Genomic DNA, 27,823 nt, shown 5'->3' with positions numbered 1-27,823 from the left:
TTCCTTTATTGGTCAGAGTATTGAGTACAGGAGTTGGGAGGTCCTGTTGCGGCTGTATAGGACATTGGTTAGGCCACTGTTGGAAGATTATGTGCAAATCTGGTCTCCTTCATATCGGAAAAATGTTGTGAAACTTGAAAGGCTTCAGAAAAGATTTCTCCTGAAGAAGGGCCTATGCCCGAAATGTCGATTCTCCTTCTCCTTTGATGCTGCGCTTTTCCAGCAACACATTTTTAAGTTCAGAAAAGATTTACAAGGATGTTGCCAGAGTTGGAGGATGAGTTATAGGGAGAGGCTGAATAGGCCACGGCTGTTTTCCCTGGAAGTTCAGAGGCTGAGGGGTGACCTTACAGAAGTTTATAAACACATGAGCGGCATGGACAGAATAAATAGACAAGTCTTTTTCCTGATGTGGGGGAGTCTAGAACTAGAGGGCATAGATTTTAGGGTGAGAGGGGAAAGATATAAAGAGACCTATGGGGCAACGTTTTCATGCAGAGAGTGGTACGTTTATGGAATAAGCTGCCAGTGGAAGTGATGCAGGCTAGCACAATTGCAACATTTAAAAGGTATCTGGATGGGTGTACGATTAGGAAGGGTTTGGGCCGGGTGCTGGCAGGTGGGACTAGATTGGGTTGGGATATCTGGTTGGCATGGACAAGTTGGATGGAAGGGTCTGTTTCAGTGCTGCACATCTCTATGACTCTATCATGAGATTAATTTTAATGTAGATTCCTGCGAGATCCTATTGGTGCTCCACTACTCTCCTTCCTCCAAGTTACTCTGCCCACTCCCTCTTTCTTGTCCCAGTTCACCCATGCTCAACTTCTCTTCTTCTGGACTTGCATTTCTAGTTAATGTATGGATACAATGCTAAACTGGAGTCTGACTTCTTGGATTTGCAAGGTAAATAACAGATTTAAATTGGTAGGTATGAAATTGTGGGTATCACAGACATGGTCCCATTGACAGGACATGCAGGTCAGAAGGAAGGGACAGAGTTGCCTTGTTAGTAAGAAGTGAAACAAATCGAAAGTGGTAAACAGTTGGAAGGCATAGAACCTGTGGGGGTAGAAGAAGAAAAAAAAGACTTGATGGGAGTTGTGGGAGCAATAGTCAAGATGTGGGGAAAGACATCTGATACAAAAGAGCAGGACAAATGGTTGCTTCAGGGTAGAAGACAATAATAGCATTCCAAAAATACTAAATAATCAAGGGTTGAATGGAGAAGAGGAACTAAATGCAAAATAAACCATCACGAGAGAAAAATTACTAGGAAACTATTTGGACTAAAAGCCACCAAGTTCCCTGTATCCTTGGATATTAACAAAGGAAGTAGTTGTAGAGATAGTGGATGCACACTTGTATTAATCTTCCAAGAACCCTTAAATCCTGGAAACGTTCTGGAAGATTAGAAAATTTTTAAAGGAATATCCGTATTGAAAATGGGAACAAAACAAAAAAAAAATACAGAAATAACTACAGCCAGTAAGCTTAACACCTGTTGTTGGGAAAATGTTAAGAGTCTATTATGAAAGATATAATAACAGCATTGAGAAATATGTAACATAGCAGCACGTGATAGACAAAACTAAGTGAATCCAGAAACAATGGTTCAAATTCAAGCTCCGTAAATCTGCCATATCTAGTTGTGAATGATGGTGGACAATTGAAGAACACAATGCAGGAGACATCAGAGTCCTAGAGATGTACAGCACGGAAACAGACCCTTCCGTCCAACTTGTCCATGCCGACCAGATATCCCAACCCAATCTAGTCCCATCTGCCAGCACGTGGCTCATATCCCTCCAAACCCTTCCTATTCATATACCCATCCAGGTGACTTTTAAATGTTGCAATTGTACTAGCCTCCACCACTTTCTCTGGCATCTCATTCCATACATGTACCACCCTCTGCGTGAAAGAGTTGCCCCTTGGGTCTCATCTTTCCCCTCTCACCCTAAACCTATGCCCTCTAGTTCTGGACTGCCCCACCCCAGGGAAAACACTGTCTATTTATCCTATCCATGCCTCTCATGACATTATAAACCTCGAGAAGGTCACTGCTTAACCTCCGACGCTCCAGGGAAAACAGCCCCAGCCTATTCAACTTCTCCCCATAGCTCAAATCCTCCAACCCTGGCAACATCCTTGTAAATCTTTGCTGAACCCTTCCAAGTTTCACAACATCTTTCCATTAGGAAGGAGACCAGAATTGCTCACAATATTCCAACAGTGGCCTAACCAATGTCCTGTACAGCTGTAACATGACCTCCCAACTCCTATACTCAATACTCTGACCAATAAAGGAAAGCATACCAAACGCCCTCTTCACTGTCCCATCTACCTGCGACTCCACTTTCGAGGAGCTATGAACCTGCACTCCAAGGTCTCTTTGTTCAGCAACACTCCCTAGGACCTGACCATTAAGTGTATAAGTCCTGCTAAGATTTGCTTTCCTAAAATGCATCACCTCGCATTTATCTAAATTAACTCCATGTGCCACTTCTCAGCCCATTGGCCCATCTGATCAAGATCCTGTTGTAATCGGAGGTAAACTTCTTCGCTATCCACTACACCTCCAATTTTGATGTCATCTGCAAGCTTACTAACTAGACCTCTTATGCTGCCACCCAACTCATTTATATAAATGATGAAAAGTAGTGGACCCAGCACAGATCCTTGTGGCACTCCAATGGTCACAGGCCTCCAGTCTGAAAAACAACCCTCCTCCACCACCCTCTGTCTTCTACCTTTGAGCCAGTTCTGTATCCAAATAGCTAGTTCTCCCTGTATTCCATGAGATCTAACCTTGCTAACCAGTCTCCAATGGGGAACCTTGTTGAACACTTTACTGAAGTCCATATAGACCACATCTACCGGTCGGCCCTCATCAATCCTCTTTGTTACTTGTTCAAAAAATTCAATCATGTTTGTGAGACATAATTTCCCACACACAAAACCCCTAATCAGTCCTTGCCTTTCCGAATACATGTACATCCTGTCCTTCCCTCAGGATTCCTTCCAAAACCTTCCCACCACCGATGTTAGGCACAGTAGTCTATACTTCTCTGGCTTGTCCTTACCACCTTTCTTAAACAGTGGCACCACATTAGTCAACTTCCAGTCTTCCGACACCTCACCTGTGACTATCGATGATACAAATATCTCAGTAAGAGTCTTCACAAATAATCCCACCATTAATAATGGGTGAACCCAGCTAGTCAATGCAAAAGATAAGGTGAAAGCATTTGCAACAATCTTCAATCAGATGTGTGAGTGAATGAATTTGTCAGGCCCCTAGCCAAGCTTTTATAGTAAACCTTGGGAGGGTTTAAATTAGTTTGGTAAGGGGGCAGGAATCAGAGCTACATATTTGAGAGGGGGGCTGTGACAGGATGTACTGAATTTATTAGGAAGGTTTCTCACATGATGAAACAAAGGAATTGTTAAAGTGTGTCTGCTTTCACGCAAGGAGTGTCAAAAATAAAAGTGGTGAACTTAGAGCATGGATCAGTACTTGGGGCTATGATGTTGTGGCCATAACAGAGACGTAGGTTTCACAGGGGTAGGAATGGTTGCTAGATGTTCCAGGGTTTAGAACGTTTAAAAACAGGGAGGGTGGAAAAAAAAAGGAGGGGGTGTAGCATTGCTAATCAGAGATTGCATCACAGCTACAGAAACGAAGGTTGTTAAGGAAGGTTTGTCTACCGAGTCAGTATGGATGGAAGTTAGGAACAGCAAGGGAGCAGCACCTCATTGGGGGTTTTCTACAGACCCCCTAATAGCAGTAGGGAGATCAAAGAACTCATCGGCTGGCAGATTTTGGAGAAATGCAGATGTAGCAGGGTTGTTGTTATGGGTGATTTCAACTTTCCCAGTATCGACTGGAACCTCCTTAGTGCAGATGGTTTGGATGGAGCCATTTTTGTCAGGTGTTCAGGAGGGCTTCCTTACTCAGTATGTAGACAAGCCGACAAGGGGAGAGGCCAATTTGGATTTGGTGCTTGGCAATGATCCAGGACAGGTGTCAGATCTTGCAGTGGGAGAACACTTTGGTGACAGTAACCACAACTGCCTCACATTTACCAGACTCTTGGAGAGGGAAAGGAGCAGTTACCAAGGGAAGATATTTAATTGGGGAAAAGGAAATTATGACGCTATCAGACAGGAGTTGGGAAGTACAGACTGGGAGCAATTGTTCCACAGAAAGGGCACAGCAGACATGTGGAGATTGTTTAAGGAGTTGTTGCGAGTGATGCACGAATTTGTTCCTCTGAGACAAGCAAGAAGGCGTAAGATTAAGGAAACTTGGATGACGGGAACAGAGGAGCTTCTTGTCAAAGGAAGAAGGCAGCTTATGTAACGTGGAGGAGGCAAGGATCTAGCACAGCTTTAGAGGATTATAGACTTGCTGGAAAGGAGCTCAGAAATGGACTGAGGAGAGCCAGGAGAGGGCAGGAAAAAGGCTTGGCAGGGAGGATTAGGGAGAACCCAAAGGCATTTTACTCATACGTGAAGAATGAGAGAATGATCAGGGAGAAGGTAGGGCCGATCAGGGATAGCTTAGGGAAGTTGTGCGGGGAGTCTGAGCAGGTAGGGGAAGCCCTAAATGAGTTTTTTGCTTCGGTTTTCACTAAGGAAAGGGACCTTGTTGTGAAGGAGAACTTTGAGGAGCTGGGAAATAGGCTTGAAGAGATCAAGATTGATAAGTTAATATGCTGGAACTTTTGGCAAACATTAAGATTGATAAGTCCCCAGGGCCAGACCAGATTTATCCTAGGCTGCTCCAGGAAGCAAGAAAGGAGGTTGCTAAACCGCTGGCAAAGATCTTTGTTTCCTCACTCTCCACGGGAGTTGTACTAGAGGATTGGAAGGAGGTGAAAGTTGTTCCTTTTTTCAAGAAGGGTAATAGGGAAATCCCTGGCAATTACAGACGAGTCGGTCTTACGTCTGTGGTCAGCAAGGTTTTGGAAATAATTCTGAGGGATAGGATTTATGACTATTTGGAAAAGCATTGTGAGATTAAAGGCAGTAAGCATGACTTTGAGAGGGGCAGATCATCCCTCACAAATCTTACTGAACTCTCTTTGAGGAGGCGACGTGACAGGTCGACGAAGTTCGAGCAGTGGATGTGGTGTATATGGACTTCAGCAAGGCATTTGATAAGGTTCCCCATGGTAGGCTCATTCATAAAGATTCCTGAAGAAGGACTTATGCCCGAAACGTCGATTCTCCTGCTCCTCAGATGCTGCCTGGCCTGCTGTGTTTTTCCAACAGCACATTTTTCAACTCATTCATAAAGTAAGGAGATATGGGATACAGGGAGATTTGGCTGTCTGGATTCAGAATTGGTTGGCTGACAGAAGGCAAAGAGTGGTTACGGATGGAAAGTCAGTGTTGAGTGGGGTCCTGCAGGACTCTGTTCTTGGGCCTCTGCTCTTGGTAGTTTTCATAAATGACTTGGATAAGGAGGTTGAGGAGTGGGTTAATAAATTTGCAGATGACACAAAGGTCGGAGGTGCCGTTTATAGTATCAAGGGCTATTGCAGGCTGCAAGGCAACATAGACAGAATGCAGAGCTGGGCTGAGAAATGGCAGATGGATAAATGCAAAGTGATGCATTCTGGAAGGTTGAACTTGAATGCTGAATATAGGATTAAAGACAGGATTCTTGGCAGTGTGGAGGAACAGTAGGATCTTGGTGTTCAAGTGCATAGATCCCTCAAAGTTTCCACCCAAGTGGATAGGGTTGTTAAGCAAGCATATGGTGTTTTGGCTTTCATCAACAGGGGGAATCGAGTTTAAGAGCCGCAAGGTTTTGCTACAGATCTACAAGCCCCTGGTGAGTCCACACTTGGAATATTGTGTCCAGTTCTGGTCACCCTACTGTAAGAAAGATACAGAGGCTTTGAAGAGGGTGCACAGATGGTTTACCAGGATGTTGCCTGGATTGGAGAGGTCGCCTAAGCTCGCATTTTTCTCTCTGGAGAAAAGGAGGAAGAGAGGTGACCTGATCGAGGTGTACAAGGTAATGAGAGGCATGGATAGAATCAATAGCCATAAACTTTTCCCCGGGTAGGATTGACAGGCAAGAGGTGTCATAGTTTTAAGATATTAGGAGAAAGGTATAGAGGGGACATCAGGTAAAGGTTCTTTACGCAGAAAGTTGTGAATGCATGGAATGCGTTGCAAGTGGTGGTGGTGGTGGAAGCAGAGACATTATGGACATTTAAACGACTGCTGGACATCCACACTGATAGCAGTGAATTGAGGGGTGTGTAGGTTAAGTTATTTTATTTTAGATTAGGATTAATCCTTGTCACAGCATCGTGGATCAAAGGGCCTGTTCTGTGCTTTACTTTTCTATGTTCTGTGTTCTAACCATTAGCACTATCCGACCAAATGGGAAACTTGCCTCGAGATGTCCTATACAGAAAGAGCAGGACAGTATTGTCCATCCATTTTTGATATCAGTAAAGTGGTAGAAGGGATCAGTGCTTTCAAGCAGCATCTTCCAAGCAATAACTTGGTCACTTATGCTCAGTTTGGGTTCCACCAAGGCTACTCAACTCAACCTCATTACAGCCTGGATCCAAAACATGGATAAAACAACTGAATTCCAGGAGGTGAGGTAAGGAGAGTGACTTATTTGACAGAGTGTAGCATCAAGTAGTTCTAGCAAAACTGGATTCAAATGGAAATATGGGGGGGGGAAGCTCTCCACAGGTTAGATTCACACCTGGCACATATTGGTGCTTGAAGGTCAGTCTGTTAACTACAGGACATCTTTGCAGGGGTTCCTCAGGACATTGTTCTTGGTCCAATCATCTTCAGCTGCTTCATCAATGACCTTCCCTCCATTATCATGTCAGAAATAGGACTTTTTGCTGGTGACTGCAGAATGTTCAGAACCATTTGTGACTCCTCATGCTCAAATGTAGAACTACCCAGACAATATCCAGACTTGGGCTGATATGGCAAGTAACATTTGTGGACCGAGTCAATGAACATCTCTAATAAGAAAGAATCTGACCATCATCCCTTGATATGGAATGGGTAACACCATCACTAAACTCACTATACATATCCTGGGGATTACAATTGACCAGAAACTGGTCATAAGTGTTATGAAGATGTGGGTGTAGTGCATCTTTAAGAGAGTTAGAAGCTTGGGGAAATACGTGATAACACCAAGTGTTCTCAATACGAAACAATGTAACACTGGGTCAAAAGCTAGATTAGCTGGGTTGCTTGGAAATGACAAAACAGCCAATCAGTTTAAATTCTACTCTGAACAAATACCAAATTCCAATCAAGTTTGAATTTAGTACATTGACAATCTTAAAAGCTAATGATAAAATCCGATGTTTTGGGGGTATAAGACCAAGGAAAATTGAACAGTTGAGAGGAGAACTGCCAAGCTACCAGCATGCAGACTGCCCGAGAAGTTGCTCTCTCAAAGGTACCTTTAATCGATCAGTAACCTGTGAAGCCGAATCCCCAAGAAGAAAACAGGAATACAGAGAAAACTGATTTTGAGACAAGAAGTTTTGTTTTGTAAATAGTAATCGGGAATTTTATCAGACTGGTATTGTAGATGGGGAAGGTAAAAGGTAGGTTAGAGGAAGGAATTGTAAATTGTTGTTAGTTAATTATTCTCTGTTATACTTTAAGAAATAAAGTTGTTAATTTTTACTTTGGCCTCTCGAATTTTCAGATCACTGCACAGGACAAATCTTTTCTGTGTTGCGGGTTTTAAATTAGTAGAGGGGTTTACCCTGTGTCGTAACCTCAGTACTGTTATGAGAGCAGGTCAGAGGCTAGGAATCTTACGGCAAATAACTCCCTTGACTCCCCAAAATCTGATCACTACTGATAAGGCACAAGTCAGGTCTGATCAAATATTTTTCAATTACCTGGGTGAGTGCAGTTCTAATAATGTTCAAGAAGCTTGACTCCATCCAGGGAAAAAAACAACAGCTGGCTTAATTGGCACATCCATAAACATTCAATCCCTCCACCATCAATGCTCAGTAATAGTAACTTTTACTATCTACAAGATGCACCGTTTTCTTAGACAGCACCTTCCAAACACATGACTACTACCATTTAGAAGGACAAGGGTGGCAGAATTAGGTAAGAGGGTATTTTCAGGATGGTAAACAATAACTAGTGGAGTGCCAGAGATCAGTGCTGGGCCTTGACTATTTGTAATCTATATTAATGGCTTGGATGAGGGAAATGCATGTACCTTTGCCAAGCTTGCAAATGACAAAACATAGATGGAAAGGCAAGATAAAGTCTACAGAGGGAATTTAGACAGATTAAACAAGTGGGCAGAAAATACTTGGCAGACGAATGTAATTTGGGAAACTGAGGTTATGCACTTTGACAAGAAGAATAGAAAATATTCGTTAAATATAGAGAAAGACAGCTGAAAATTGCAGTACAGAGGAACTGGAGATTCCTTGCGCACAAGTCACAAAGGTTAGTATGCAAGTTCAGGAGGTCACAGGGATGGCACATGGAATGCTGGTCTTTTTTTTGAAAAAGGAAGATAAAAAGGGAGAAGTCTTGCTAATTGGATCATATCTAGAATGTTGTGAACAGTTTTGGTTCACTTATATAAGGAATGATTCTGGCAATGGAGGCAGCCCAGAGAAGGTTGACCAGGTTAATTCTGGGGAGAAAGGAGCTGAAAATGTGTTGCTGGAGAAGCGCAGGTCAGGCAGCATCCAGGGAACAGGAGAATCGACGTTTCGGGCATAAGCCCTTCTTCAGGAATTCTGGGTATGGTGGGATTATAAAGTAAGGAGGGTAGGTTGGGCCTGTACCCATGAGAGTTTAGAAGAATGGGCAGTGACCTCATCAAGACACAGAAAATCGTCAGGGGGCTTGCCTAGATAAATGCTGAGGAGCTGTTTCTCCTTGAGGGAGAGTATAGAACTAGACGACAATCTCAGACTAAGGGGTTCTCCATTTAAGACAGAAGAGGAGGATAACTTTTTCCCTCAAAAGGGCAATAAATCTGTGGAACTCTATCACAGAGGATTGTAGAGGCTAGGTTGTTAACTGTATTCAAGGCCAAGATAGGTCTTTCAATCAGTAAGTGAATTAAGGGTTTGAGGGAAAAGACAAGAAGTTGGAGATGAGGAGTATCAAATCAGCTCTGATCTCACGGAATAGCAAAATAGACTTAATTGGCTGAAAGTCCTTTGTCTACTTTTAATGTCGGAACACTCCAAACTATACCCATTGCAATGGAACACAATTCAGAAGGATTCCATGGAGACTGTTTAGGTTTTGGAAACATTTGCATTACGCTGATTGAAGAAAGTCAGTAACAATTTTCACTTTTATAGGACATTCAAATTGTGGATTGCAAAAACATTAAGTAATGTGCAAATCATGAACCAACAATGTCATAAAGTGGAATAGGGAAATCTTTGGTATCAAAATTAAAAGCGCAACTAAAATTTCAGAGACATTGGTTTGCTGCCTAAATAACTCTTTCAGCTGATTCATTCCTGAAGGAATCAGGAAGGAAAGATTACAACAAGTAGGAAGGTTTCCACATAAAGTTACTCCAAATGTGATGACTATCAATAGACTTTTCTCATTCCTCTTTCTCTATGCAAGACCTTTCTTTAACATATGACACAGATTTGATAAATCAAGGTTTGTCAGCAGCAAAATTACTTAATCTACGTAGACCTTCCTGGTAATGTAAGCAAGTTAATACAATTACTCAGAGAAGAAACTCTAACTGTCAATGTTATCCAATTTTCTCTTAAAAACTGCTGACCACCTGCATAATTTGGTGTTGTTCCTAATTTTAAGCACATTCATATTTTTCCATTACATACTCTAGGCAGCATCTTCTGAAGTTGTTGAAATTGTCATTTTGACAGAACTGGAAATGTGCAATGTGTTGGACTCTGGACAAGCCAGCTGGCTGATCAGTTAGCTATTCACAGTCAGGAGTCATGATCATATAGGTGAGGCTACAAACATATGAACAATAACAAAAGCAGGTTCTTTGAGCCTGCTCTGCCATTCAATAAGATCATGGCTGATCTGATTTTAACATCAACTCTATAAGGGAAGGGAATCATACACAACCTTGAGCCAATTCTGTTCTCCACTTGCAGGCTTCCCCAGTTCTGATGGTACAGAAAACTCATTTATTTTGTAGCCTTTTAAGTAGTGGAATGTCAGAGTATCCGGACACATGCACACTTATACCTTGGCAGAATTTGTAAAGTTGGGACTTTGAAATTCAGCTGAAAACCCAGCAGATAGTGCTCACCCATTCATCATCCCACAGAGGCTGCTTTTTGAACAGCATCTGTAACAGAAGGATTCCATATGTTGTGGGTGTATGCATCCTTTGTATTACAATCTCTGGATGCTCAGTGTAGAGAGAGACACAGGTGATTCCATTTAAAAATTACAACTTCAATGTTGCTTCCAAGATAGCATGCAAAAGGGCTCGTTTGTGCCAAAGGGTCTGCAGCACTTTTCTTTCTAGCTTGTGAAGCCATGGAAATGTAGTGGTCTCCAGATGCTCCTCGCAGCATAACTGAAATTTCAACAGAGGAGCAAAGCTAGAGATGTTGCAGGGCCTCAATTTGACTGGAATAAGAATACAATGAGGGTGTTACAGGGAAATGTCTGCTATGCTGCTCCTGTACCCTAGCAGGTGCTGCAACTGCATCATCCACTCCTTCATGTGGATTAGGTTCTTCCCCTTTCTTCACCAAGGCTCTGTTGACTGCACTTACCATTTAGAAAGACAAGGACAGCTTGATATCATCTGTAGAGTCTGCTCCAAGCGATTAACTATCTTGATTCAGATATGTTGCCATCCCTTCAGCGTTGCAGGGTCCCTCCTCCAACTGTGATCGTTTCCTCTGCCAGCCAGAGTTTCAAGTTCATCAAATCCCACCATTAACAGCACCAATTTCCTCAACCATTCCTCACTGGGAAGCTTACCATGTTACCACTCCACCCAATGGAATGATCACACCCATATCAGGCCCATCCCTCCTGTGCACACAAGTGCATCCTCCCTTTCCCAGAAGAGGATCACCACAACCAGGACATAAGGACCTCCTTTCCTCCACACGTTCTGGAATCCTCCCTTTCTCATTCAGAATTTTCCCTTTCAGTGCTACCATCCAATGTTAATCATCACTGCCAGTTATTGAGCAACATTCTCCAGAAGAAAAAGAGATCCTACTCATTCCAAATATACTTATGAATTTTTAACCTGCTGCATACCCTTTTATTGCAATAGTGAATCTGGGGCACACATCTCATTTGTGGATTACTAAATCAGAAAAAGATTACTTAATTCAATAAGATTACCTTTTAATGAGCATGAATAACATGCAAATACATCCAAAGAGGCTTCTTGATGCTTGCTGTCAAGAGCTTGCCTTTTTGTCTCCTGCACAATTGAATTCCCCTGCTTGCCTTGCTTCCTGCTTCTGAGAGCATCACAAGATTCCACTCTTTCAGTAGAGTGCACTGAATTCAATTTTCAATTCAGTCTCCTCTCTTTGTTCTTGAAATACAAAAAATCTTTCTACAAATAATTACTAACATGATCCTCCATTCAATTGGAGAATTTCTCTAAAATTCAATTTTTGTATGGGTATCAAAGGAAGCAATTATGAAGCGAACTTATAGTACGCACCAACTAGAAGAGAAAAAGCCAATGAAAGTATACAGCAATTAAAATAGCCATGAAAATAATACCACTACTCAAACTGGAATGTTAGCCACGCCCTGTCCACATAGGCAAAATGCTACAGAGATTTTCAAATAATTTAAGAATAAAACTGATTAAGCTCTTATACATTCTGTCACAGAGCAAAATAGATCACATTATGACAACAAACAAGACAGTCATTGAAGATTTTAATCAAAGCCTACAGATGTCACAAAGAAAAGTTCCAATTCAAAATGGAAAATAGGGAAGGGATAAACATTTTTTTTAAAAAATGTGTCAATAACATGTAACTTCATCACAGGCCTAAAGATTTTTTGGCCTCACCTTTTTAAACATTTTTTGTTCGAAAAATCACCAATTTATGGATAATAGCATTCACTGCTATGTTAGCCAGATTGGTGCTTACTTGTGAAGTGGATACATTTACACTGAATTGAAAAGAAAGCCAGAAGACAAGCTAAACTTCAGGCTAATTAGTGAGTTCGTAAGAAGCAAATTAGCTAAACTACGGCTTTGATTTCTGTGTGAAATACTTTGAGGAAAGAAAAAGCCCATAACCCATTTGCAAAACCTACATATCATAAATTTAACAACATGCGTATACTGCCTTGAAATGGGTTTCAAATGGATGCTGCATTTGATGTGAGAATTGGACACCTCCAAGTCCACAAAAGGAGAATGGTTGACATATTTTAATACAAACATTTAACCTAGATTGAGACTTTCCTATAATTGAGTTTAAAAAAAAGATCAATACACTTTGTGTCCCGTTTCAGCAGGTTCAATAGTAGTGATTATTCCCAAGGATTGTGACATCTATCAGGATTTTCAGATATGGCTATGAATTTGGATAAATGGCTCATGCATTTCCCAAACAAGAAGCCACTCACTTTCACCTTTCAGGCCAAGTAGGCAGGGCAATAATTTCTAGCCTTGTCAGCAACATCCACTTTTTAATAGAGTACAGAGATTGAAGCATTGTGTTCTTCACAGCTCTGGGGATTAATGAGGGGTAAAGATTACTCATTTAACAAACCCTCCCTCGAGAAGGTTAGTGTCGACTGGAAGCCATTACAGAATTATATATAGCCTTGGAAAAGGTGGGGCAAAGGACTCTTCCCAATTTTCTGCTTCCTTATTTGAAACAGTGTGGCAGCAATAGGGTCAAAATACATCTATCTTTACCTGTCCAAGATGAACAGTGTCTCAAAGATGTCTAATATTCCCTTATGAGGAGAAGCAGCAAGAAATTTAAAATAGAACTGTCAAAAATATTCAATTCTTTCTGTATAAGCTACACTTCATTTGAACCATCCTTTCTCCTTCAGAGTAAAATATTAAATTATTTATGTAGTTGTAATCCAATTTTTTTGTGCTTCATAAACTATAGCATATAATGAAATATAGTACCATGAATGAACTGCTTGTAATATTAGAGATACAATTCATTGCAATCTCCTCTTCTCTCCAAGCCTTTGACAATCAGCAATTGAAAAGGAGTTGTGCTTAAATGAGGACAAGGGAGAACTGAATAATAACACTTAAAAATGATTGGCACAGGAGACACAGTGGTGCCTGTCACAAAATGTATGCCAAAAGCTATCCTTTCCTTCCTCAATTAACTGCCGTTGAAGCCTGAAAAGTGCATAAGATGAATGATAATTTTGCATAAATGTATGTAGTTTTATACTTATTTATTACATACAGTATTCAATACTTGTATGTCAGTCTGATTGTCTTCTAATGTATAGCATAATATACTATAAATATCTGCCACAAATATTTGAAGAAATCTTTTGTTAAAAGCAAAGCTGATTGTTGTGGTTGACAACTTTTCTTAAAGCCAAAAAGGCTATGGAACTGTGCTTCTTTTCCAAATTAAAATCTTATACTAATCACTGTCTTTATCTTGAGTTAGAACAGGGTTGCTGGCCTTCTTTGGAAAACTCTTCATTTATTTCTCAATAGCTGAAATCAAATAGTTCACTTTAGATGAGCTGACCAGGAGTGGCATAAGTAAAAAAGTAGAGTACCATCTCATTGAGCCATTGGATTATTACTTCAAGATATATTGAGATCAGATTGCTAGAGTCCAGTCAAGCCCTCCATAGCCAAAATACTAACTGTACCTCTGAGGGGAAAAGTAAGTTTGCAGATGACACCAAAATTGGAGGTGTAGTGGACAGCGAAGAGGGTTACCTCAGATTACAACAGGATATGGACCAGATGGGCCAATGGACTGAGAAGTGGCAGATGGAGTTTAATTCAGATAAATGCGAAGTGCTGCATTTTGGGAAAGCAAATCTTAGCAGGACTTATACACCTAATGGTAAGGTCCTAGGGAGTGTTGCTGAACAAAGAGACCTTGGAGTGCAGGTTCATAGCTCCTTGAAAGTGGAGTCACAGGTAGATAGGATAGTGAAAAGGGCGTTTGGTATGTTTTCCTTTATTGGTCAGAGTATTGAGTACAGGAGTTGGGAGGTCATGTTGCGGCTGTACAGGACATTGGTTAGGCCACTGTTGGAATATTGTGTGCAGTTCTGGTCTCCTCCCTATCGGAAAGATGTTGTGAAACTTGAAAGGGTTCAAACAAGATTTACAAGGATGTTGCCAGGGTTGGTAGATCTGAGCTGCAGGGAGGGGCTGAACAGGCTGGGGCTGTTTTCCCTGGAGCGTCGGAGGCTGAGGGTTGACCTTATAGAGGTTTACAAAATTATGATAGTATAAATAGACAAAGTCTTTTCCCTGGGGTCAGGGAGTCCAGAACTAGAGGGCATAGGGGAAAGATATAAAAGAGACCTCAGGGGCAACTTTTTCACGCAGAGAGTGGTACATGTATGGAATGAGCTGCCAGAGAATGTGGTGGAGGCTGGTGCAATTGCAACATTTAAGAGGCATTTTGATGGGTATATGAATAGGAAGGGTTTGGAGGGAAATGGGCCGGGTGCTGGCAGGTGGGACTAGATTGGGTTGGGCTATCTGGCTGGCATGGACGGGTTGGACTGAAGGGTCTGTTTCCATGCTGTACATCTCTATGACTGTATGACTCTATGTCAAGGAGGCCAAACCTGCACACAACAGTCCACATATGGTCTCATCAAGGGCCTGGACAATTACAGCTAGAATCCCCGATCGTGTACCCTAATCCTCTTGCCATGAAGGCCAACATATCATTTGTCTTTATCACACCCTTATGCCTTCAGGTGTTAGGCTCTAAATTTAAAAAGTAAGCCCTCTTGGGTAATAATTTCTGGAAGACTGCCTGAGCCATTGCAACTTGGCATAGAAAGTAAACAGATCAGGAAAATTAACATTTGGCAAAAGAGAGTGATATGAAATGGAGAGATTCCTTTTCAAGGGACATTGCATGAGTTTTGAAAAGTTGAAGATCTAGAACAATTAGTATTTAAGGAGAGAATGGAGGGAATCAAATCTGTTTAACATTATGGTTACATTATTTTGAGCTCTCAATAAATGGAATGAACACTAACAAGTTAGAGCTGATCGAAGAAACTCTAATGAAACTTTGAAAGGTAGGTCATGCTTTCAAGTTTAAAGGTCACTAGCAAGGTGGATAGGGAACGGTCTATGTATCTTGCTTATGTGGACTTCTAGAAGGCATTAAGAGAGATACCACACACAAATGATTACAAGTTCATAGAATTAGAGGCTTCCTTGTGACCAGCATTGCTATTGGGTCACTAGATAGCAAATAGTTGAGGAATAACAGGCAAATTCTCTTAGTGGATAACATGAGGATTCCTGGGGAGTGTTGCTGAACAAAGAGACCATGGAATGCAGGTTCATTGTTCCTTGAAAGTAGAGTCACAGGTAGATAGAATAGTAAAAGCGGCATTTGGTATGCTTACCTTTATTGATCAGTGCATTGAATAGAGGAGTTGGGAGGTCAAGTTGCAGTTAAGCCACTATTGGAATATTGTGCGCAATTCTGATCTCCCTGCTATAGGAAGACTGTTGTGAAACTTGAAAAGGTTCTGAAAAAATTTACAAGGATGTTGCCAGACCTGGAGGGTCTAAGCTATAGGGAGAGGCTGAATAGGCTGGGGCTATTTTCCCTGGAGCGTCAGAGACTGAGGGGTAACCTTATAAGAGGTTTATAAAATCATGAGGGGCATGTATAGGGTAAATAGACAAGGCCATTTCCCCAGAATGGAGGAGTCCAACACAAGAGGGCATAGGTTTAAGGTGAGAAGGGAATGATTTAAAAGCGACCTAAGGGGCACTGTTTTCGCAGAGGGTACTGTATGTATGGAATGAGCTGCCAGAGGAAGTGATGGAGACTGGTACAATTACAACATTTAAAAGACATCTGGATGAACAGGATGGGTTTAGAGGGATATGGGCCAAATGCTGGCAAATGGGACTAAGTTTATTTAGGATATCTGGTAGGCATGGACAAGTTGGACCAAAGGGTATGTTTCCACGCTGTATATCTCTATGACTATGTGTTATCCCAGCAGCTGTGTTGTCTGTATTACTTTAAGCTATATATACACCTTCACCCAAATAATTGATAAAGTATCTAGTATTGCACAAAGTTTGCAACTGACTGTGTTCAGGAGAAACAGTAAATTGTGCAAATGGAAGGAGGGAGTTACAAAAGAACATGGACACAATGAAGGCATATCTACAACAGTGATCAATGTAAGGAAGTGCAAAGTTTGGACCAAAATTAGAAATCTTAGAATATTTTGTATATAGTGAAATATTAGGAGTTATAGAGTACAGGGATTTTGGTGCCCATTACATAATCAAAAGTTAAAATTATGAGAACAAATTATGTAGACCAATTCCTATTCCCTTGAGTTTAGGGATGAGGGCTAACTTAATTGAGTGATTAAAATGATAAAGGGATTTGATATAGTACATATAGAAAAATAATCGCCTTCAGTGAAGGAATCCGGAAAAGGACAGCATCATCAAAATTAGAACTAGGCTACTTACAGGCAAAATCAAGAAGCGCTTTTCACAAAGAGTAGAAATCTAGAATTTATTCCCCGAAAAGCAGATGATGTTTGGTTAATTGAAATTTAATACCAAGATTGAAAGCTATTTATTAAGTAAGGGTTTGGGACAGCACAGTGGCTCAGTGATTGGCACTGCTGCCTCACAGTGGCAGGAACCAGAGTTCGATTCCATCCCTGGGCGACTGTCTGTGTGGAATATGCACAATTCTTCACAATGTGTGCATGAGGTTCCTCTGGGTGCTTCCAGTTTCCTCCCACAGAGCAAACATGTGCTGGTTAAGTAGATTGGCCACGCTAAATTGCCCATAGTGTCCAGGAATGTGTTGGTTGGGTGGATTAGCTATGAAAAATGCAGAGTTGCAGGGATAATGTAAGGTGGTCTGGGTGGGATGTTGTTTGGAGGGTTGGTGTGGACTCGATGGGCCAAATGGCCTACTTCCATACCAGGGAATTGAAAAAAAAAATAAAGTAAAGATGGGTAAATGAATTGAGCACTGATTATTCATTACTGAAAGGCAGAACATGTTCAATGTAATATTTTTGTTCTTATTTCCCTCAACGATTTCCTTTTCATCTCCTCTCATACAGCCATCAAAATGCACCCCAAAAGCTTTCTTCCTCCTTTTGAAAACAGCCTATTTCATGACAGTAAAAAAAGCCAAAAGCATGATCAAATAATTGAAATATACAGAAGATTTAGCAGCATCTGTGAAGAAAGTATTAAAACTGAGATAAAAATGATTTTTTTCAGAGCTACTGCTCATTTTGTGGAATGGTCATTCTCAACTTGAAATGTTAACTCTGTTTCTCTCTCCACTTGTGCCTCTTTGCAAGACTTCAGAACATCATTCTATTAAATTCACTATCGCAGTTGGTTGTTCAGGCTGGACAAGCAGCAAGGAAGTTTATTCATTTTTTAATTTCATTGACAAACTGGCCATTTTCAGCTGCATCTCTGATAAACATTAGAGTGTTCTCAAGTGTCATTTGGTCTTGCATAATGAATGTATATCTCTAACATTAAGCAAATAGACAATTGCATATGTTCATTTAGTAACTACATGGATTAAGTTAACCTCTACCTTCTACAGTTCACCATCTACACTGACTACCTACCGAAGTTTCACTACTCCTTTCCTGAGGCATCACTTGTCTCAGATATTTTTACTGCTCATTCTCAATATCTCACACTACAGCTACTTTGCTGTAGCATGTTCCTACAATACTCCAGCAAATGCAAGGCTTCTTCATTTTCACTTTAGATTCCCTTATAATTTCAAGCAAGATTATATAATATTCTGTAGCTTGCATCAATCTCTCTCCCAAGGCACTCAACAGCTCTTTGACCTGAATCACTTCACAGATTTTAACATCTCCCACTTACTCCTGAACCAGTATTCTATAGGTTGATTGGATTGATCAGGTAAATTGATGCTGCAGGTCTAGACTTTCAATTACAACATACTCTTATGTGGTATGTGCAGAGTGTGCTAGCCTCTTTTCCCTCATTTCTCAGGGCTAGTACATCTGCAGTATGTTTTCATAAAGTCCTGATTAATTTTGGACCTCATGCTTTGTGTTATTGCCATTAAAATTATGTGCATTCTTTTGTTCTAAGGTCTTTCAGTTATCTCATTAATATAATGTAATAGGTTCCTGCATCTACACAAGGTAGTTTGCTATCTTTCCCTCCTCAATTTATTTGTATGACCTGACAAAAGGAGACGGTTTGCCTTTCACTTTTGAAGATGTATTTACACAACAAACAATTCTCACTGCAGGTAATAATACCAGCTGTGCAGTTCAGACAGTTTCTGCTTTTAATTTTGTTATTTACAGATTCACTTTCCTCACATATCCATTTTAAGGAAGGTAGATTACATATTTCTCATACATTTTCGTTTTGACGTATATACTGCTTGACTTTCCTGTCCTTTGAAATAGTTAGAAACCTAACACTTTCATTTTTCTTGTTGTTATTTAGACTTGTAGCAGTATATACAGGGAAGGTCTAAGGCAAGATATGAAGGACAATCATCTCCCCATCACAATCAGAATGAGTATGGCTGTACTGATATAAACACCCAACTATAAAATTCTACTCACATTTCACAGATTCCAGTGTTTTACTGGGACATGATAAACGTTGCGAAGGTGGGTTCTGTGTTCGCTGAAGGCAGGCCAACATGGTGGAGGAGCTGCGTCTATTCCCGCAGTCAATGCCTTCAACTATCACGCTGTTAAATGAAAAGAAAAAAAACATAAGAACCAATCATGTAAGAAAAAGGAAAACTTAAATATTTCAGTGAAATTGATACCGATGCATAATTCTATTTAGATAAGGAACTAAAGTCCAACTAATTCAAATTAATGAAATTTCTCAAAATCAATACTTCAATTGTTCAAGTTATTTAACCATATGACATCAAATTATTGGAATAATATTCTCCATTGTCCTTGCCACGAAATTAGCTTAAAATTTAAAATCAATGGACATCTAAGGTTTCATCAATTTAGTAATCAATTGCAATCAGGAATAAATCATTTAACTTTGATGTGATTGACAACGCCATCCTCTTTTAACACCTCTCCACCATCATACAGCTTCACTTGGAGGTGTTGGTTTTGGACTGGGGTGGACAAAGTTAAAGATCATACAATACCAGGTTATAGTCCAACAGGTTTATTTGGAAGCACTAGCTTTCGGAGCACTGGTCCTTCATCAGGTGGTTGTGAAGTTTAAGATCATGCTCACAGAATTTATAGCCAAAGGAGTCCAGTGTCATGGAGAGGTTATCCAGTAAACAATCTTAGATTAAAACTTTCATAATGGGATTTTCTGGTTTCTGTTCTTTAATATGTAAATCCCAGAACTTCTTTTAAATTACATTCTCAAGACAGCTCAGCTTTTTAAACAATAAGTGTGAAGTCGGTCGATATCCCAATGCAATGTCAGACTGACAAACCCTCTGTATAGTTTTACAGAGTTTTACACAGATTCATGCAATTTTTGAGTAAAATTAAATGTAATTCTACAAAAACATCAAACAGCTTTGTAGAACTGGTCTAGGTTCAACCTTATCTGTCCAATGGTATGTAGCAAATCACCTGCATTGGTCATATCCCATTCTTGGGCTGTTACCTCTGGTCAAATGCCAAGGTCTATATCTAGCCCTCTATACTGAAGATGAATTCCTTGGCAACATAAATTGATAATGCAATAATTTCCAGATATACATTCACAACATCAAGGGTACAACAGCAGAGGAGATTCCGTTATTAGACTGGAGATCCAATAATCTTGGTTAATGATCCAGAGAAAAAAAAGTTCAAATTTAACTACAGCAGCTGAACAATGTAAATTAGTTATATATGGAATTTAGAGATATCATCAGTAATGGTTAAAAAAAAGTAACCACTGGATGGTCATAAAAAGATCTAATCCATTAATGTCCATTTGGAAGGAAATCTGCCATTTATGCAATGTGATTTACTCAAGTACTCTTTAAAAGTGGTCCAAGAGACTCAGTTGTATTTATACCATCAACTTCTCAAGGCTGGGTAATAAATGCTCATAAGCCAACATCCCACGACTTAACGAAAAAATTCAATGCAATTTCTCGAAATGTCTCTTTCACTCAAACTTGTTGAGATTCTGGTTTGACATCCAATCCTGGATAAGCAGAAACTTCTTTCAACTAAATAGACAGAGCTGGCTGAAACCATTAACCCTTCCTTGGTAACTAAGGCTGAAACAGCTTTGGTGTCATAATTGACAACAAGATAGTGCCATTACAAAAATAAATCGATGCAATGTCTTGATCTTAATTCCATACCATCATCCAATTCACCTCACTGCAGCTCCACTGTTGTCGAAACCTTTATGCAAACTTTTTATTAACTCTAGATTTATTATTTTAATGCATTCCTGGTTGGCATCCCATGTTGTCTGCAGACTCAAGGTCATCTGAAGTTACACTAAGACCCATTCACCTTTACCAAATGTAATCCTTAAATAGGAGTCAATATGGAGATCAATTTTGAAACCAAATCACTTCATGGCTCTGAACTTCCCATTACTGGAATTTCCTCTAGCCCTACAACTCATCTGCACGTCTCCAATCTGGATCGCTTGAACACTCCCAATCTCAATTATCCTGCCACATGCAGCTTTGCTTTCAGTTTGCAAGACCCTAAGCTCTGGAATTCCCTTCCCAGAACTTTCCACTTCTCTTTCTCTTCTTCCTTAAATACATCATTACCTCCTTGACCAAGCTTTTAGACATTTATTCTAATAGTTCCCTGTAAGGCTATGTTTTGTTTTATGATGCTTCTAATGCTAATAATATATAAATACAGAATGCTGTCATTGCTCTAACTACCATGGTGGACTGTAAACTGTTATCTGGATTGTTAGTCCAGGCCCAACTATGTTTGACTTCAAATCATTGGTAAATGCATAATTAATATCTACTTATCAAATTATATTGCTCATAAGCTTAGTTTCCTGCTTGTTTGTCCAATGTAGTGTTTGTTACAGTCCTTGCACAGTATTTTGTAAATGACATTTACAGTTTTGCCTGTTGTCTGTATAGGGTCTTTCAAGTTCATTAGCTGCTGTTTTAGTGTGTTCGTGGGTTTGTGGACTACCATGATGCCAAGGGGTCTGAGTAGTCTGGCAGTTACTTCTGAGATGTCTTTGATGTAGGGGAGAGTGGCTAGGGATTCTGGATGCAGTAAACTAGCCACCAGGATACATGAACACCAACTAGCCACAAAAAGACATGACCCTCTCTCACTAGTATCCTTACATAAAGATGAGGAAGGACACCACTTCGACTGGGACAACACATCCAACCTAGGTCAAATCAAACACAGACACGCATGAGAATTCCTAGAAGCATGGCATTTCAACCGAAACTCTATCAACAAACACAAACACATCGAGTTAGACCCCCATCTACCACTCCCTGAGAAAAGGAACGGGAAGTGACATCACCACAGGAAATGACATCACTAACCCAAAGAAACCCAAACATATAAATAGAAAGCAGGAATTTTCAGCATTGCTTTGCCTGAGGCCCGCTGAAGGTGTTACCTAGTAGGGTAACGAAACGTCTGGAAATGAACCTTCCAGCTCAGCCAGCAAACTTACATCCATAACCTCAACCTGAGCTACAAATCTTCTCAAAACTCGATAATACTGCACAAGATGTATAACTAACTGTGAGAATCACCAAAACCCGAATTACTGGAAGCCATTAATACTTCGTTATGTTTCCATTTTTTCTTGCTGCAAGTTTAGATCAACTACTTTAAATAAATCTGTTAGTATGCTGTAACCACAGGCATGCAGTAGTGATTGAAGTGCACTTTGTAAATAATCTCAAGTTGTAAAAAAATGAGAACCTGCATTTGTAATATGTATTTCAGAAATGGAAACTGAAGAATTGTCAGCAGGAGGGCATTTTTCTTTATGCATAAACAAGTGCTTTAGGATCCATGGTCATTCTCTAATCCCTGGGACATAGCATTCTTAGATACCAAATACTAAAATTAATTGAGAATACCAAATCCCAACAAAACTGGTTATAAAAGTGTTAAACAAAGTAAGTACTGGGCACAGTTAGAGGGGGCATTGGTAGGCACTCCTAAGTTCAGCACAACAAAGTCCAGAAGCCCAACAAAGATTCATTCAAAGGCTCCAGAGTAGTGGAACTTAAAATGTCAACTTTGTTTCTCTCTCCACAGATGCTGTCAGACTTATTAAAAAGAGCTGGAGAACTCATTTTTGTTTCAGATTTTCAGCTTCTGCAGTCTTTTGATTTATTAAAAAGGATTCATTTCGTAGAGATCTTCCTCATTAATATGAACATTAATAAACTTAGATGTTTGCCCATCTCTTCAGACTTTAGGCTGTTATGCCTAGACCCCAGGCAAGGTTCCCCAATTTCTTACAAGTTTCTTTAAATTACAGGAATATTCTAAATTGTCAAATTCATCTGTGAAGCGGGATGGACTAACTCAACTTTATTCACCTCAGCCCCTCAGTTAGTTGCAATAAAAAGTTAAATTAAAATGGACCCTTCCTTTGTGGGAATAAAACTTAAACAGGCATTCTAAACTTGAGTGTTTGTTCATTAATTACTAAACACGAGAATTAATAAATGCAGACATGCACACAAACTAGAAATAAGAGGCGAGTCCAAAAAACTAAAGATATATGAATCTGTCATTGTTTGAACAGCCAGTAGTTGAACACTGCAGCCATTGAAGTGGAGGTTACCAGTAGCGAAGATGTTGCTAACTGAACAGTCAATTTCAAGATTCTTAATTTAGCAGGCTGTTCAAGATTCTGTTCTGGATTCCTTTCAACTGTGACTGAATTCTAGCATACGGCGTGAGAAACTGAACTTTTGTTGTGCCATCTCCTTTTGTCTGGCTTGCTGCTTAGCTGGCTTCCAGCACTCAGTAAGAGTATCCCTTAACTGCACAGGTGTGACTAGGGGACATATTTTGACTGGAACTTCACACCAACTTACACTTGAACCCAGGCCAATTTTAGCTTACTAGCACATACAAGGTGGTCAGTCCCACAAGCATTTGCCAGTAGTGTTGAAACTGGCTTTTTAACCTCTGTCCTTGCATATTCTTCAAAGAGAAAAACAGACGATGTGTCTACTGTTTGAAATATATTTGCAGGGGTAGCTTGCTGTTGAACAAGATTGTCTTTGTAGTCACATGAGATCACAGCCTAGTCTGTTTCACTTGCCTCTTTCCCATTTGAAGAACTGTTGCTGAAGTACCTATCACATCTGTATGTGCAATATTCCATGGGCTTCTCTCCAGACAGCCAACGAACATGCATTTACAGCTGTTTTTGGCAGCACTAGTCTCTTTCAAAGAAGACATTTTGGAACAACAGTTAAAAATGTCCTTCATAATTTAGGGTTTTGTCCCATGGTCACAAGTTCTTTTACTGTCCTTCACTTTTCATGTTTTGCTGTCAGCTCCACATCTGCTTTGCTCATCTTTGGAGATAGTTAATCACTTTACTGATGGTTCTGTTGTGCCCTTCTGAAAAAATCATCAATTCATACATTCAAAGTCAAATGGTTTAGCATAAATCCAGGCAGAAAATTCTGTTAGCCTTCCACTTTCTGGGAAGCGATTAGAGGACAAATGGTCTTTACAGTCTGGATACCAAAGCCGAAGAAATGTAGATCGTCAAAATTGCACAACACATGGTGAAATGGACATTTTATCATTCAGAAGAGATGGTAAAGTTATGGAACTATACTTCAATGATAGTCATTAGAAGCAAGTCTAACTATCCAAACAGTGAAAGTTAATTGCTTAGCAGCTTGCATTCACACAGTATTTTAAAAATGAATAAAGAAACAAAAGACAAATCAGAGGTAAAAAATAAATCTCTTTATGGAAGGAGCCAATTGCATGGATGGGTTTTAAGAGATTCTAGAAAATCAAAGAACTTGAATTGTAAAATGTTTTGAGGGAGAATTTCAGAGAGTGGGAGCAAGGCAGCTGGAAGTCTTTGCCACATTTCAATCTTTGCCGTGCTTTATTTTTAGAAAACCTTTTAAGTAGAAAGTATCACAATCAATGGTAAGATCAGATTGCCCAAGAATAGTGAAATACACTATTTTAAGAAACTTTCAGGAAGGATTAATTTGTCAAGTTAAACATATGAAAGAATTTCCTCAAACACAATAGGAGACCAGCAATTTATTTTGCACATAGATCAATACAGTAAAAGTCAGAGAAAAATTTCACAACTCATTCAGTTGTCAAAACTAAACAAGAACAAGAACATACTTGTATACAAGTTGAAAAGTAAGACTCACTGGCAGCATTCATGAATTGAGCCATACTCCTGACAGCCCTTTTAACTGGGTAACTAGAATTGGCCATCCAAATACTAGTTAGATAACCAGCAGGGTAAGGGTCCATTTGGCAGAGTAACCATGGACTTAATCATGCAATATGGAGTTCAGACCTATTACACAAAGTCCAGCAATCAGAAACCAGAAAGTAGTGCTGGAGAAGCAGACACACAGATAGGGGGTGCAGGTGCTATTGTGACCAAGGGAGAGCCAATAATCAACATAATTGGTCAGCACAGCACTTTGGACTCGGTTGCAAAGGGGCTTGACAGGAAAGAGTCATGATTACAGGTTTCTCTTGGCTGGGAAATCTAAAACACAGGGCCCATCTCAGAGCAGGTGGGTAGTCACTTAAGATGGAGGAATTTCTACACTTAAAAGGATTGTTAACCTTCAGAATTTGCTACTTCAGTGGATTCTTAGCCAATGAGTGAATTCAAAATGATATCCAAAGCCTATTGATCTCTAAGGGAATTAATGGAGGAAGATAAAATTGAGACTGAGGTCCAACCATCATCCTATTGAACAGTAAACTCAAGGCACTAAACAGCTTACTCCTGCTCCTATCTACATAATAATGGGATAGGCAACTGAAACCCATCTCATGTGCTTTTTGGTAGAGGTACAGGTAAATTTCTGATGGATGTAGAAGGATCCCTTGCAGCAGGGGTAGGTGTCGGGAGCAGTGAGAGAGCTGGTGGGGAGCGTGGACCTGATGAGGAAGTCGCAGAGGCAATAGTCTCTCCGGAATGCTAATGGGGTAAGAGGGAAATATATCTTTGGTGGTGGGGCCCCGATGGAGGTGGTGGAAGATGATGCAATGTATGCAGAGGTTGGTGGGGTGGAAGGTGTCCTCGTTGCATTAGGAGGGGTGGGGTTCAAGGGCAGTGGTGCGTGAAGTGGAGGAGATGTGCTGGAGGGGCATCGTCAACCACGTGGGGAGGGAAGTTGCGATCACAGAAGGAGGCTATCTGGGACTTTGAGGTGGAATTGGTCATCCTGGGAACAGATGCGACGGAGGCGGAGGAATTGGGAATAAGGAATGACGCTTTTACAGGAGGCAGGGTGGGAGGAAGTGTAGTCCAGGTATCTAGTGGGTTTGTAGTAGATGTCTGTGGTTAGTCAGTCACTGGAGACAGTGATGGAGAGGTCCAGGAAGGGGAGGGAGGTGTCTGAGAAGGTCCAGGTGAATTTGAGGTCGGGGTGGAAGCTGTTGGTAAAGGTGTTGTTCAACCTCCTTGTGAGAGCATGAGGCCGTGCCGATACAGTCATCGATGTAGTGGAGGAACAGGTCTGGGGTGGTGCCGGTGTAACTGCGGAAGACAGACTGATCCACATATCAGACAAACAAGCAGGCATAGCTGGGTTCCATGCAGGTGCCCATGGCTACCCCTTTGGTTTGAAAGAAGTGGGAAGATTGGAAGGTGAAGTTGAGGGTGAAGTCCAGTTCAGCCAGGTAGATAAGGGAGTCAGTGGAAGGTTACTGGTTGGGACGGTGCAAGGGGAAGAAATGGAGGGCTTGGAGATCTTTGTTGTAGCGGATCGAGGTGTACAGGGACTGGATGTCCATGATTAAGATGAGGCGTTGGGGGCTGGGGAAACGAAAATCTTGGAGGAAGTGAAAGGTGTGGTTAGTGTCACAAATGTAGGTGGAAGAGTTCCTGGACTAAGGGGGACAGGACAGTGTTGAGGTAGGAAGAGATGAGTTCAGTGGGACAGGCGCAGGCTGAGACAATGGGTCGACCGGAGCAGTCAGGTGTGTGGATCTTCGGTAGGAGATAGAATTGGGCAGTGCAGGTTTCACTGCAATGAGGTTGGAGGCTGTGGATGGGAGATCCCCACATGTGATGAGGTTGTGGATGGTTTGGGAGATGATGGTTTGGTGATGGGAGGCGAGGTCGTGATCAAGGGGGCAGTAGGTGGTGTCTGCGAGTTGGCGCCTGGCTTCATCCACCTATCACTTTCTCAGCTACCTTCCCAACAAACCCATCCTCTCCCATTTCTCTCTCAGTCCTGGCTTACAAGCCTCATTCCTGATGAAGGGCTTTGCCCAAAACGTCGATTCTCTTGTTTCTTGGATGCTGCCTGACCTGCTGTGCTTTCCCAGCAACACACTCTTGACTTTATTCTTAAAGATGACACGACAGGCTTCATAAAGGTTTGCAGATCCTCCACTAATGTTAGGAGGCTGCTTAATGTAATTCAAGCGTGTCAACAATTGTCAATACAGGGATTAGTGATTTCTCTAGATGCAGCGAAGGCTTTTGACCAAGTTGAGTGGCCATACTCTTTTTATACCCTGGAACAGTTTGGCTTGGACGAAGCCTTTATAAGATGGGTAAAGGTTCACTACAGTCACCCTCTCACTGCAGTCATTACCAGTGGAGTTTGATCAAGCAATCTTAACATTTTTTAGGGGCTACCCACTGTCGCCATTGCTTTTTACATTGGTGATTGATCTGTGGCAGAGGTCAGTCATAGGGAATCCCAATATATTGCCCCAGAAGTGGGGTCAAAATTACATAAGATATTGTTGTATGTGGATGATGTTCTCATTTTTGGTCAAATCCAGCAGTTTTGGTGCCTCGCCTGATAGAACGCATCAGCTTGTTCAGCACCTTTTCGGGGTACAAGCTTAATTTTGTAAAGTCAGAGGCTATGCCTATGGGTGGTCTTACAAAGGTGCTAGGTCTTGAGGGCGAATCTCGATTCCCATTTAAGTGGTCATGGGAGGTTTTATGTATTTGGGCATATTCATCATTCCAGTTCTTGATCGGTTGTTTAAAGCTAATTTTGTTCAATTATTCCACAAAATCAAATAAGACCTTGAATGATGGGCGGCGCTTCTGGTTTCATGGTTAGGTTGGATAGCGCTCAAGGTGAATATTCTCCCCAGTTTGTTGTACCCTATACGGATGCACCCCGATATTCAATAAACAAACATTCAAGAGACTGAATAGCTGGTTCAGCTCTTTTATTTGCCATCGTAAGCAGTCCCTTATTAAATTAACTAAACTGCAATTGCCTCACAGACTGGGGAAGGTGGATCTCCTGGACATTATAAACTAAGCTCGCTTTTATCTTACGTGAATGATTGGGCTTGTGGGGACCCTCTTTCAATATGGTTAGATATCGAAAACTTTCAGGCAAAGTGCCCCCTTACTTGCTTGCTGTTTTTGGACAAAGTGAGG

At 40.8% G+C, this 27,823-nt stretch overlaps 1 protein-coding gene across 1 annotated transcript in view; it reads right to left on the bottom strand.

Annotated features, from left to right (window-relative positions):
• fam222a (family with sequence similarity 222 member A) overlaps positions 1-27,823 on the bottom strand; it is a 289,691-nt gene that overhangs the window by 68,425 nt on the left and 193,443 nt on the right. The window contains exon 6 of the mRNA XM_043715498.1: positions 18,835-18,965. Coding sequence (XP_043571433.1) covers positions 18,835-18,965 — 131 coding nt within the window. The remainder of the gene's footprint in view (positions 1-18,834; positions 18,966-27,823) is intronic.

Source organism: Chiloscyllium plagiosum, chromosome 25 (assembly GCF_004010195.1).
Source record: "Chiloscyllium plagiosum isolate BGI_BamShark_2017 chromosome 25, ASM401019v2, whole genome shotgun sequence".
NCBI classification, from domain to species: domain Eukaryota; kingdom Metazoa; phylum Chordata; class Chondrichthyes; order Orectolobiformes; family Hemiscylliidae; genus Chiloscyllium; species Chiloscyllium plagiosum.
Note: the sequence above shows the minus strand (reverse complement) of the source record. Positions and strands in the feature narration are given on the sequence as shown.